The sequence below is a fragment of the Hippocampus zosterae genome, chromosome 16 (assembly GCF_025434085.1).
Source record: "Hippocampus zosterae strain Florida chromosome 16, ASM2543408v3, whole genome shotgun sequence".
NCBI lineage: Eukaryota > Metazoa > Chordata > Actinopteri > Syngnathiformes > Syngnathidae > Hippocampus > Hippocampus zosterae.
The window spans coordinates 3,686,720-3,699,733 of NC_067466.1; the positions used below are offsets into that span (position 1 = coordinate 3,686,720).

At 46.1% G+C, this 13,014-nt stretch overlaps 1 protein-coding gene across 2 annotated transcripts in view; it reads left to right on the plus strand.

Annotated features, from left to right (window-relative positions):
- jhy (junctional cadherin complex regulator) overlaps positions 1-13,014 on the plus strand; it is a 65,560-nt gene that overhangs the window by 36,163 nt on the left and 16,383 nt on the right. For both annotated transcript variants that reach the window (XM_052046249.1, XM_052046250.1), the window contains exon 7: positions 5,232-5,318. In XM_052046249.1, the coding sequence (XP_051902209.1) occupies positions 5,232-5,318 (87 nt within the window). The remainder of the gene's footprint in view (positions 1-5,231; positions 5,319-13,014) is intronic.

Sequence of the window (13,014 nt, forward strand, 5' to 3'; positions counted from 1 at the left end):
ACCTATCTGCCCTTTCCTAGGCGCAATGAATGCACCATCATTGCTTTGCGTTTTGTGTTGAATACGGACGGTAGCCGTGCGTCACATACAGTCCAGTACACAACTAGCGAAACATTATGGAAGTTAGCGCAAGGGGAGGCGAGGAAACTACTACCGTATTTTCACGACTATAAGGCGCCATTAAAAGTCTTAAATTTTCTCCAAAATGGACAGGACGCCTTATGGTGCGGAGCGTCCTTTATATGCGCCGAGTTCCAAAATCTGACTGACAGCCGACACGCTGTTTATATAGAGAAAAGGCGGAAGTGACGGTGGCCAGGCATGAAAGAAGTCGGCCAATCAGGGAAGGGTGGGCGTGTATATATACATATATGGAGAGGGAGAGAGAGAGAGAGAGAGAGAGAGAGAGAGAGAGAGAGGGAGAGAGAGGACAGAGAGGGAGAGAGAGGACAGAGAGGACAGACAAGCTAGTCCGCCAATGGTGAAGGGTGGGCGTGTAAGTGGACGCCTCAAGCCAGTACCAACACTTGTATAGCGTGTGGCAATGTGCATTGTTGCAAAACAACTCCGGTTTTGATTTCTAAGAACCCCTGAAAATAAATTCGACAAAAAGACACGCCTACGAAGCTCAGTTCAAACTTAAAGCCACCGGTTATGCTTTTGGCATGCGTGCCCATCTCACAGCAGCAGTGAAAAAACAAGTCAAGCAAACGAACTCTGAGCTTGCCGTTATTCCCGGAGGCTTGACTAAAGAACTCCAACTGCTGGACATTGGCATCAACCGGGCGTTCAAAGTAAAGTTGCAAACGGCATGGGAACAATGGATGATCGGTGGCAAACACAACTTTACAAAGAGTGAGAGGCAGCGCTTGGCGAGTTATGCCACAATACGCAACAACGAGAGGGAACGCGGCGTTTTTGATGGATTACGGTACTTGCACAATTGTTCTATTCTTTCTACACACACACACACGCGCTGCCACCATGTTTCGCTCTGTTCTTTACTTTCAAATGTGGGAAAGCTTCACACGAGAGAAATGTTGACTTTGCTGTTGCTACTCCTTCTTTCCGCTCGGCAATGCGTAGCAACTCACACTAGCATGTGATGCATTCAATGACAACTGAGATGTGCAGTCCTCTGCTTCTGATACAGAGGATGAGGACTTTGATGGATTTCTGGGTGATGATTGATCGAAAAACGTGAGAACATTGTACGATGGCTAAATAAAATACACCCGAACTCAGTTCTGCTTTCGTTGCCTTTTTAAAAACGTGTTTTTATCTTATCTGTATGTCTTGGCATGTTACCGTATGCTTCAAGCTAACGTGTTGGAGTGCGTGCATGCATGCCGTATGTTTAAGCTGGCGTATGTTTTACCACTGTAAAACTGCGGCCATTAGTACGATGCGTCCTGTGTATGTGTAAAATACAGAAATGTCACCCATTAATGAGACTGCGGCCATTAGTACGATGCGTCGAATAGTCGTGAAAATACGGTATATTTAATGCAGCCGCAACATTCAAATCTTATGTTTGGAAATACTACGGCTTCGAAAAGAAAGACGGAAAGCTTGATAAAACCTCCGTAATTTGCAAGGAATGTCGCACTAAGAAGCCATACAACGGCAGAACCACAAATATGCAGACCCACTCATCATTTTAAGTGGGCACCAGATCACCGACAAGTTTCCCTCCCGCTCCCCCGCTTCCACGCCCAGTTCCTCGTCGGACACCGGAGAAACTCTCGGTAAACCAGGTCAGGATCAGAAAAAAATTGCCTCTTATTTTGGGAGTCCCCTTGCAACTCACTGTGACCGTGCAATGGCTATAACTAAGGTCACTGCTTATTTCATATGCAAAGACCTCCAGCCTTAGCGTGGTGGACAACGAGGGTTTCAGACAGCTCGTGCACGTTTTGGAACCCAGGTATAAAATACCAGACAGGTCTGTGTTCACTTACATATTCCCAATGTGTACAACAAAGTAAGAAGTGAGATTACTGTGTCGCTGAACAGTGCACAAAGAGTTGCACTTACAGTGGATGGGTGGACATCTTGCGCTATAGATTCATATATATATATATATATATATATATATACTAGCTGGTTCGCCGCCCTCCGGGCGGCTCATCAGCTAGTTCCTGCGGAAGGCTGGTAAGGTGGTGGTTCGCCGCCCTCCGGGCGGCTCATCAACTAGTTCCTGCGGAAGGCTGGTAAGGTGGGCCTTTGGCCCACAAAAGTGTTGTTGCTTGGTTCAACTTTTTGTTCATCTTCATTGCTTATCGCGAAAATAAAGAGATGTTTAGCTCTACTAAATAACTAACAATTTCATTGCAATGCTTGTGGGTAGACAACATTTTTTCGCTAAGATGCCCGCGCGATCGTAGTGAGCCACTGCCTGAGCGGCGCAGTGGCGGCGCGCAGCGGCGCGGTGAAGTAGGTACGTTTTGAAAAGGGACAGACGGAAGGACAGACCGCGTGCGGGACGACGCGCAATATATATATAGATATTATTATTATATTTCATATAAGACACTCAGTGAGAATAGTCTGTTTGTGTTTACACTACAGCAACAGCTGTGAGTCTCAGGTGCCAAATTGTTTACATTTTCTTTGCACAAAACCCAATTGTGAAAGGGCTTAAATAAGTTGTTTTACAAGTTCTACTGTTTATAAGGAATAAAGTGGTATCCGTTTTGTAATACCTTACTGAATTCCATCTTTTTAAAAGCTTTTTTTCTTTGCTTATTTGCATCATGTTTAATTGCACAATATCGCAACAAATTGCATTGTATTGTATCGGATCGCATTGATTTGAACTTAATGTGTATCGCATCGTATCGCATCGTGACGACGGTGAAACGTATCGCATCGTATCGCCAGAAAATTCCATGTATTGTTTAAGTATCGCATCGCTGGCAGTGCATCGAGATGTGTATCGAATCGTCCTCAGTGCTGAGATTCACATCCCTAGTGTACATGTGTTTTGTGGACTTGGAGAAGGCGTATGACCGTGTCTCTCGGGGAGTTCTGTGGTGGGTGCTTCGTGGGAATGGGGTACCGAACCCCCTGATACGGGCTGTTCAGTCACTATACCACCGATGTCAGAGTTTGGTTTGCATTGCCGGCAGTAAGTCGGACTCGTTTCCAGTGTCCACATCGAGAGGAGCCAGATGAGGTGGCTTGGGCATTTGATTTGGATGCCTCCTGAACGCCTCCCTGGTGAGGTGTTCTGGGCATGTCCCACCAGGAGGAGACCCCGAGGATGACCCAGGACACGCTAGAGAGACTCTGTCACCCAGCTGGCCTGGGAATGCCTCGGGATCCTCCGGGGAGAGCTGGAAGAAGTAGCTAGGGGGAGGGAAGTCTGGGCTTCCCTGCTAAAGCTGCTGCCCCCGCGACCCGGCCCCGGATAAGCGGTAGAAGATGGATGGATGGATAAAAATTTATCGAAAATTAACTAATGAAAGTTTAAACAGTGCTTTTGAATTCTAGTTCACAGAATGATTAAAATTCAATCAAGCCAATAAATAATGGAACTGGTCTGGACAAAAATGATGGTACCTCACCACATTTGTAATCAGTCACCCAGTAGATTTGAAGGGTGTCAATTCGTCACCGTGCTGTTTGTCGACATGGCAGCCCCTCCCTAAATGCAGAATACACACTGTGCTTCGGGTGCCATCTGCACTGAGGGGCTGCATTTTGCTTGCGCGGAGACTTGACATCCATGATTTTAGCTCATCGATTGGTGCTCTGCACTCCAACCTGGAGGCTCAAGTTTGACCCCTTAGTTGGGTGGACGCCAAAAAATAAAAAGTAAAAATACCACTGCACATCGAAGGGTGGTCTTGGCAAACTCTCATCAAGCCTTCACCCAAAACAGAAGAGCCTCATTTAAAAATGTCAGTTTGGCGCCATTCCCCGCCCTCACAAGAGAGAACCGAAATCACAATCACAATTTCCCGACAGTTGAAGCCATTCCACACTCAGGAAGGCTCTCACCTGAAGCAAAAAATAAAAAATAAAAACACTCGTTTTAATCTGCAGCTTCACAGCTCAGACTTCAGTCCAACAAACACTGCTCTCGAAGAGTTTGCCTAGTGGAGTGGCGCTCAACTATTTACAAAGACCAGGGTGGCTGACGGTGTATTATTGTAATGTTTGATATCTTGAATTGGTTGCAGAATGATTCATCTGTAAAGCTGTAAAGAGTCTTTAGCTTTTTACTAAAAATTAGTTCCTAATTGCCTTTGTGTGTTTCCCCCTTCAAAGTTTTTATACCTCGCAAATTAGAACTGTTGGGGATTTCAATGAAAAAAAGAAACAAGTCCAAAATAAAAGGTAAAAGAGGAATTTGCACCATCATTGGAATTCAAAACAGTGAAGTCCAAGAGTAACCCTGTTCAAAACAGTCAGAACCCTTTTCAAGTTAGGTGACAGCACAGACAACCATCATAATTTGTCTGCACACATTTTGCACTGCTGACTTGGCAGCGGAGTAAAACAAAGCAAAATAAAAGCAAATACATATACAATATGATATAGTATGGGGTGACACAACAATTTTGGTCCGGCAAAGATTGCACGTGTGCTCGCTGGGCTTATATTTCAATCACATGTATCTGCACATGCCGATGCACCAAGGGTTGTATCGTATTTCCATCACATGGACTAACCTGCACCTGCAGATAAGTGGAGCGATCTCGGGAGTCAGTGGTAGAACGAACGCTAGCTGCTCATATTTGCTAGTCTGAAAGTGCTGAATAAAAGTAATTTTCTGTGTTTAAACAACCTAACGAGCAAGGACATTGGCCAACCGATCCCCACAATGGTCTGTTTTTCTTGAAAAGTCTTGAAATCAATTTTAATAATGTCTGACATTCATCCTCCCGGGTAACCCATTTTGCCAGTTACAAGAAGAAGTCTTTCTCTGATGCCAGGTTTGTTGGTCTATTAACTGGGCATGGCTCTTTTTTTTTTTCATTTTATCATCAAATCCACGTTTGAAGCTAAATCGAGCAACATGTCCATTTGTTTTAGATTTCTTAATTAAAGCACACCTTTCCAATGTGACCAAATCAGGAACAAAAGTTGTATCTGTATGATGTGTAGTAAATCTGCTCAGAGAATACCCGTTTATTATGATATAACTGAGTTCAACTGGACTGGATTTCACGATCGTGCCCAGTGATTAATAAATGACAAATCTCTCTCCTCCATATTATCAGACATACAGCCTGAAAGAATACAAAGAGTTGAAGCTAGATGTGAAGCTACAAGGTCTAGGTCCTGACTACACAGCAGTGAAGAATCAGGTAAGTAGCACCTTGTATACAATATGATTTGGTGGTTGGCTTTGAATGTTCCAAACCAAAGTCTGTTCACGAAACAAGTCACGTTAAAAAAATAGCACACTATAATATTACTCGACTTGATTTGATTCGGGAATATAAAATTACAGTGACTGAGTTACAAGGGCCCCAATTTTTGCATTACAATCCAACTTGCAGTCGATTTTTTTTTTTAATCCTGGCATGGAAAATTTACATGAGTGGGCTTTTAGGCACTCCACCACAAGATGGCGGACACAGACTTAACAGCAAAGTCTATCCCATTATCTGTTGGGTTTTATGCTTGCCCTCTGTTATTTTGCAGGTTTTTTGCCCAATTAATTTTTTTATAACCATGGATTCTAAGCACTGAGAAGAGATGGATGATATCTAGTCTGCCACCGATGAGCATGCGATGTGCATTATGGCAGAAAAACTTATGCTAAATACTAGTGCTATCTTGGTTCAGTAGCTGTAAAAAAAGTCCATACACTTAGTTAGCAGGTATGCCAACTTCCTGGCTTCTGGGTTCCACATTCTGCCTGCTCTTTATTGGCTCGTCTTGGAAAGTATTGTACAAGCCCACAGAACACAATGATTATTTTGTCTGACATTGTCCAGTTTTTACCTGGATTGGACACTGTGTGTGTGAGACGTAGTAAGAAGATTCTCGGTTATTAGATTCTGGCACAGATTCACCCATACCTACGCAAACTGTATTGACTTTATATGTGTAGCCCCAGAGCAATTGCCCCTTATAATTGGGACAAATGCTCGCTCTTTTGGCCACAGGCCACTGTCAACAGGCCACTCCAGGGTTAGCCATGCTCAAGCTAGGTGTGTTGCTACTCAGCCCAGTCCCTCAAACAAGTCGCTTCCGCACCACAATAATGTTCTAGCTCAAGTGAAATGGGTCGGACCTGGTCAATTGACTATTCCCCCAGGTGGTGAACTTTCAGCTATTTGTAAAGTATCAAGTTCTGAGCCCCTGGAGGACAGTATCCTCATGATTGAGACTCCTACTACAGGGACACTCCCCAATGGCGTTCTGATGCCGCCCCCCCCTGTGTTCTCCTCTCCACTGATATGGACAGGAACAGGTTTTCACTCTTTTTGAGAAATGAGTCTCTTAAATCAAAGGCCATCCCTAAAGGCACTGTTCTTGCCCACGTCCACAAAGCTGACATCGTCATCCAGGTTCAGCCCAGCCAAGTACCCAGTTCACGCCTTAATCCAACTCTTTTCAGTTTTGGCAACTCTCCCATTCCTGAGGACTGGAGAATAAGTAATCACAAAAACTGGCTGAATGTCCACAATTATTCTCACTGTCAGAATGGGACTAAAAAATGACAAACCATTCAGAGAGAGAGTGAGGCTACTGGCCCCGGCAGATATAGATTATGTTCGACCTGCCAGCAGCTCCTGCAGGTGTCGTCGAACTTCGACGACACCTGCAGGATCACGCTTGCCCTATGCATCAACCATTGTCATCGTAAGAAAAAAAAAAACGGCAAAGTAAGAATGTGCATTGATTATCGCACCCTAAACGCCAGAACCATTCCAGACCAATACGTACACACTTCCCAGGATTGACGATGCACTTGCCTGCCTTTCAGGGAGCTGCTGGTTCTCTGTGCTTGACCTCCATAGTGGCTATTACCAACTTGCCATGTCATAGGAAGATAAAGAGAAAACATCTTATCATCTTAACATATCTGTCCCTTCACGTTGACAACCTCCACGTGGTGAGCCCTGGTAATCTACAAATCTGTAGCGCGAATGTCAACAATCAGAGACAGCAACCCCCTCCGGGGTGGTAAAAGGATAAACCCTTGGCCCCGGAAAGCTGTGAGAAGAACCGGCCCAGAGCACGTGCCCCGATAGGGCATGCAAATCCATCTGTCGCATGGGCCAGAGTGACAATAATGCAGCTAAATGTGGAAGGCTTTACTAAAGCAAAATGTGCAATCATAGAACACCTTATGGAAAAGCACAATACAACAGCAATCCTCCTGCAAGAAACCCACTCACAGGATCATTCCAAACTCAAGATTTCTGGTTACAACCTGGATGCTTGCACCAACAGCAGCATACATGGAATAGCCACTCTTGTGAAGAACTCTGCTACCTGGAACCCTATCAACTCATCACAAAGTGACGGTGAAGTGGAATGGACGGCAACGGAAATTGAAGGCACCACCGTAATCAATGTGTACAAACCACCAAGCACAAAACTGCAAGGCAATTCCATCCCTGCCTTTTCCTCTCCTTGCATATATAGAGGAGCTTTCAATTCCCATTGCACCACATGGGGCTACCAAACCACTAATCCAGATGGTGAACCACTTGAAAGCTGGGCCTCGGCCGCTGGCTTGCAACTGCTCTACGATCCAAAACAACCGGACAGCTTCCACTCCAGAAGATGGAACACAACAACTAACCCGGACTTGGCTTTTGCCAACATTAATAGACCCATTCCAAAGCGGTTGATCCTCAGTCCGTTTCCCAAGTCACAGCATAGACCATCACTCATACTCCCGGCTAATCCAAACAGGCCAACATCAAGCAAAGCTGTGAAGAGATGGAACTTTCGAAAAGCCAACTGGCCTAAATTCAGGCGCTTAGCTGATAACAATATCTGTCACCTACCAGACCCAACATCAGCAGACCTGAATACGTCTTATATGTCGTTCTGTAAAGCCCTATACAAAGCCGCAAAAAGATCAATCCCACGCGGTTACCGTCACCAACTCATACCAACATGGGACGAGGAGTTTGACAGCCACTACAAAGACTTCCTGTCTGCCGCAACCAGTGAAGAAGCAAACAAGACTTCCACCGACCTAGTGAAATGCCTCGACGCGAACCGTAAGAAACGTTGGGAAGACACGGTCCAAAGCATAGACTTCACTCACTCCAGCAGAGTAGCTTGGAAGACCTTCAATCGCCTCACAGGACGCAGCTCTCAACCCAAACGCTGCCCTGTCACTGCCAACTCGATTGCACATCAGCTATTAGCTAATGGAAAGTATAAAGAGGCTGAAAAGTCCATGAGCTCCAAGTGAAACAAGAATGGACCAGATTATTGAATGCTCCAAGCGTTGATCGCTTCCTCTCAGCTCCCTTTTCCACCAAAGAGCTAACCTCTGTCAAACAGATCAAGACTGGCAAAGCTAAGGGCCCTGATAATATTCCATCTGAATTCTTGAAATACTGTGGCCCAAAATGCATGAACTGGCTATGCAAATACCTCTCAGCCTGTATGAAGCACCAGTCTATACCGAAGATCTGGCGGAAAGCTACTCTGGTTTCCCTGCTGAAACCACATAAACCTCCCGATGACCCAAGGAGCTACCGCTATGTGTTCCGTATAAGATGTTGGAATGAGTTCTACTGACCAGACTTGACTCAGTGGTTGACCCCCAGCTACCTAAAGAACAAGCTGGCTTCCGACATGGACACTCTTCCACTCAGCAAATAATCAAGCTGACCAGTACTATTGAAGATAGCTTCGAGAAGGGAAACAAGGCTGGAGTTATCTTGGTTGACCTAACTACGGCATATGACACTGCATGGCATCAAGGCCTGATACTGAAGCTTCTCCAGATGATTCCGGACAAGCAAATGGTTCACTTCCTGAGCAATATTCTGGCAAACCGAAGCTTTGTGCTCAAGACCAGCGACGGACAACGCAGCCGACCCCGCCGCTTGAGAAATGGAGTACCACGGGGATCATGCCTCTCGCCTATGCTCTTTAACGTCTATATCAGCGATATGCCCAAAACCAAGTCTCATCAAAATGGATATGCTGACGATCTTGCATGGCTGGAAGAATCACCAAGTGCTGATATGGCATTGATTAAGATTAAGATTAAGAAAACCTTTATTAGTCTCGCAATGGAGAAATTCCAGATTCACAGCAGCAAAGTTATGAAAGGAAGAAGTAGAACAACAAAAAAATAGGAGCTGCTGGAAAGGCAGCCACTCTCGCGGCGCCATTTTGAAGTCAAAATAACAAAAATAACACAAGACAACACATAGGACAGAGACAGTCGTGCAATCTTCACCACTTTTCTGCATACACTTTGTTGTCTGAAGCAGTTATAGATGAAAGAGGAGAGGATCAAAGTGTCCTTTCACCAGTGGATCAGAGACATCATGCTGAAAATGTGCACAACGTCTGCTACAAGCAAAGTTTTGCAAGCAAACACGAAGCTGTAGCGTCCATTGACGAAAAGAGATTAGTTCACTTCTCCTGTCCCACATAATCCGCTTCAAACTCCAAGCCGCGACTCCCAGCTCCAAATCCGCATCGGCACTCCGCGCCAACGCTCCTTTCTTCTCATCGTCGGCTCCTCAAACCTCCATCCATCCAGCCGCAGACCGTTCAACAGCACCGATCTCTCCGCTGAACAAAGCGGGGCTGTGAAAAATGCTGCCCATTACAGGCGCAAGACACAAGCGCCCCGGGACTGTCCAGCAACGACAGTCAAATGGCGCCGACATTCCTCCAGTCAAAAACAGTGCTGGTATACCCATGCTGCCGAGTAGGCGCAACCACCAAGCACAGAGTCTCCTCCTTGATGAATGTCGTGGCCAAAAAATGCTGAAAATGTCCACATCAAGTCCACACGACGTAACAACAAACACAAAGTGACAAAAGAAACACAAGAACAACAAAAAAAAGCAAGGCTCATGAGAGCACTTGCTGACGGCTGCCTACTCGGGCGCCATCTTGACTTCAAAGTAGCGGTATAATATATATATATATAATATATAATAATAATAATAATATATAATAGCGGAATACCTGAGAATGTGGAGACTTAAATTGATCTTGGCAAAGACTACCACCACACCTTTCCACCTAAACAACATGGAATCCAAGCGCCAACTCACTGTCTACCTGCATGGGACTCCACTCCCACATAACCCATCCCCCACGTACCTAGGAGTGAAGCTCGACTGACAGCTCACATATAAACAGCACATAGATGCTCTTCGTGCCAAAGTGACAGCTCGAAACAATCGGCTGAGATGCCTAGCTGGCACATCCTGGGGTGCAAGCACCCAAACACTCACACACTCCGTACAAGTGCTCTTGCGCTTACTTACAGCACAGCTGAATACGCAACACCAGTGTGGTGCCGAAGTACCCATTCAAAGAAGATTGATGTTGCCCTCAACGACACCATGCGGATAACCACCGCATGTCTGCGTCCCACCCCCAAGGCGTTCCTACCAGTATTGGCCAGGCATTGCCAAAGCCAACTTACGTAGAGAAAAAGCTACCCACTCCCCTGCTCAACATGCTGTGCTGGACAAATACCATGCCCTAAACCAGTTGTCGCCGAGGTACAACCTGGCAAGCGCCAAAGGCTAAAATCTCGCCACCCTTTTCCTCATCATGCTGCAGAACTTCATCATTCCAACTTTAACATCCTGGAAGTGTGGAGAAGTAGTTGGGATAAAACTGCAAGACCCAACCAGTTCATGGTCCAACCCAACACCAAACCCCCACCTGGCTCAATGCTACGCCGGAAAGTCTGAGTACGACTCAACCGCCGAAGAACCGGGGTAGGCCATTTCAACGACAACATGTTCCGATGGGGTCTCGTCGAATCACCATTCTGCGACTGTGGACCAGAACTCCAAACTGCAGAACATCTCCTCTACGACTGTCCCATTCATCGACCACCAGATGGCAACTTGAACCTCACAGCACCTAATGCACCTACTGTCCAACGGCTGCAACGTCTGGACATTTAACACCGCAAAGCTGCTCTCATACGCGAGAAGAAGATCTGTCCCTTGGGATTCTACCAGTTTGAGCGCATGCCCCAAGGCATTACCGGGGCCCCAGCTATATTTCAGAGGTTGATGGAGAAGGCTGTGGGAGACATGAATTTACCGTATTTTCACGACTATTCGACGCACATTTCTGTATTTTACACATACACAGGACGCACTGTACTAATGGGCGCAGTTTTACAGTGGTAAAACATACGCTTAAACATACGGCATGCATGCATGCTAACACGTTCGCTAACACGTTAGCTTGAAGCATACACTGAAGCTCGAAGCTAAAACACGTTTTTAAAAAGGCAACGAAAGCAGAACTGAGTTCGGGTGTATTTTATTTACAAGGTACTCACGTTTTTTGCTCAATCATCACTCAGAAAGCCATCAAAGTCGTCATCTTCTGTGTCCGAATTGAACAATTGTGCAAGTATCGGTAATCCATCCAAACCGCCGGGTTCCCTCTCGTTGTCAGAGTCACTCTCGTCGTCATGTGGCTCCACAGAAATGATGCCGGCTTTGCCAAAAGCTCGAACAACTGTACTAGCAGATACGTTCATCCAAGCAGCCACAATCCATTCACAGATTGTGGCGTAACTAGCCCGGCGCTGCCTCCCACTCTTCGTGAAGCTGTGTTCGCCATCGATCATCCATTTTTCCCATGCCGCTCGCAACTTCACTTTGAACGCCCGGTTGATGCCGATGTCCAGCGGTTGGAATTCATTTTCGGGGGTTCTTGGAAACCAAAACCGAAGTTGTTTTGCAATAATGCACATACTCACATTTTATACAGGTGCTGGTACCTGCTAGAGGCGTGCCTTTAGCGTCCACTTACACGCCCACCCTTCACTCATTGCCGGACCCACCCCCTGCGTGCCTGTCCTCACTCACGTCCACCTCTCTTCATATATTTACATATATGTGCACCTACGCGCTTCACTGATTGGCTGACCTCTTCTCCGCATGCGTGCGTGTCGTCACTCACGTACACATTTTCTCTCTCTCCATAATTTACATATAAGTGCACGGACGCGCTTCTCTGATTGGCCGACCTCTTCTCCGCATGCGTGCGTGTCGTCACTCACGTACACATTTTCTGTCTCTCCATAATTTACATATAAGTGCATGGACGCGCTTCACTGATTGGCCGACCTCTTCTCCGCATGCGTGCGTGTCGTCACTCACGTACACATTTTCTCTCTCTCCATATATTTACATATAAGTGCACGGAGGCGCTTCACTGATTGGTCGACCTCACTTCCGCCTTTTCTCTATATAAACAGCGTGTCAGGTCTCAGCCAGATTTTGGAACTCAGCTCATATAAAAGACGCTCCGCATTATAAGGCGTCCTGTCCATTTTGGAGAAAATTTTAGACTTTTAATGGCGCCTTATAGTCGTGAAAATACGGTACTCCAGTGCCTTGTATATCTAGATGACCTCATTGTTTTTGGCCGACCCCTAGAAGAACATGAAGAGCGTCTTCTAAAAGTTCTCGACCGACTGGCTGAGCAAGGGTTAAAACTCTCCATTGACAAATGCCAGTTTTGCTTGCCTCAAGTAAAGTACGTTGGGGACATTGTCTCGGCGGAGGGTATTGCGACTGACAAGACGAGAGCTGTAGCACAGTGGAAGGCTCCTACCAACTTTAAGTCACTCCAGTCCATCCTAGGCTTCTGTGGCTACTATAGAAAGTTCTTCGCCAACTACTCAGCCATCGTGCGCCCCCTTACAGATCTCACAAATGGCTACCCACCAACACAAAAGAAAAGGAAATCCCGAAGTCGCCTACTTTCGCCCTTCCGAGTAGTTTTGGTACCGCTGGACTCCCAAGTGCACAGAGGCCTTCGACCAAATAGTCCACTATCTCACTCATGCGCCGG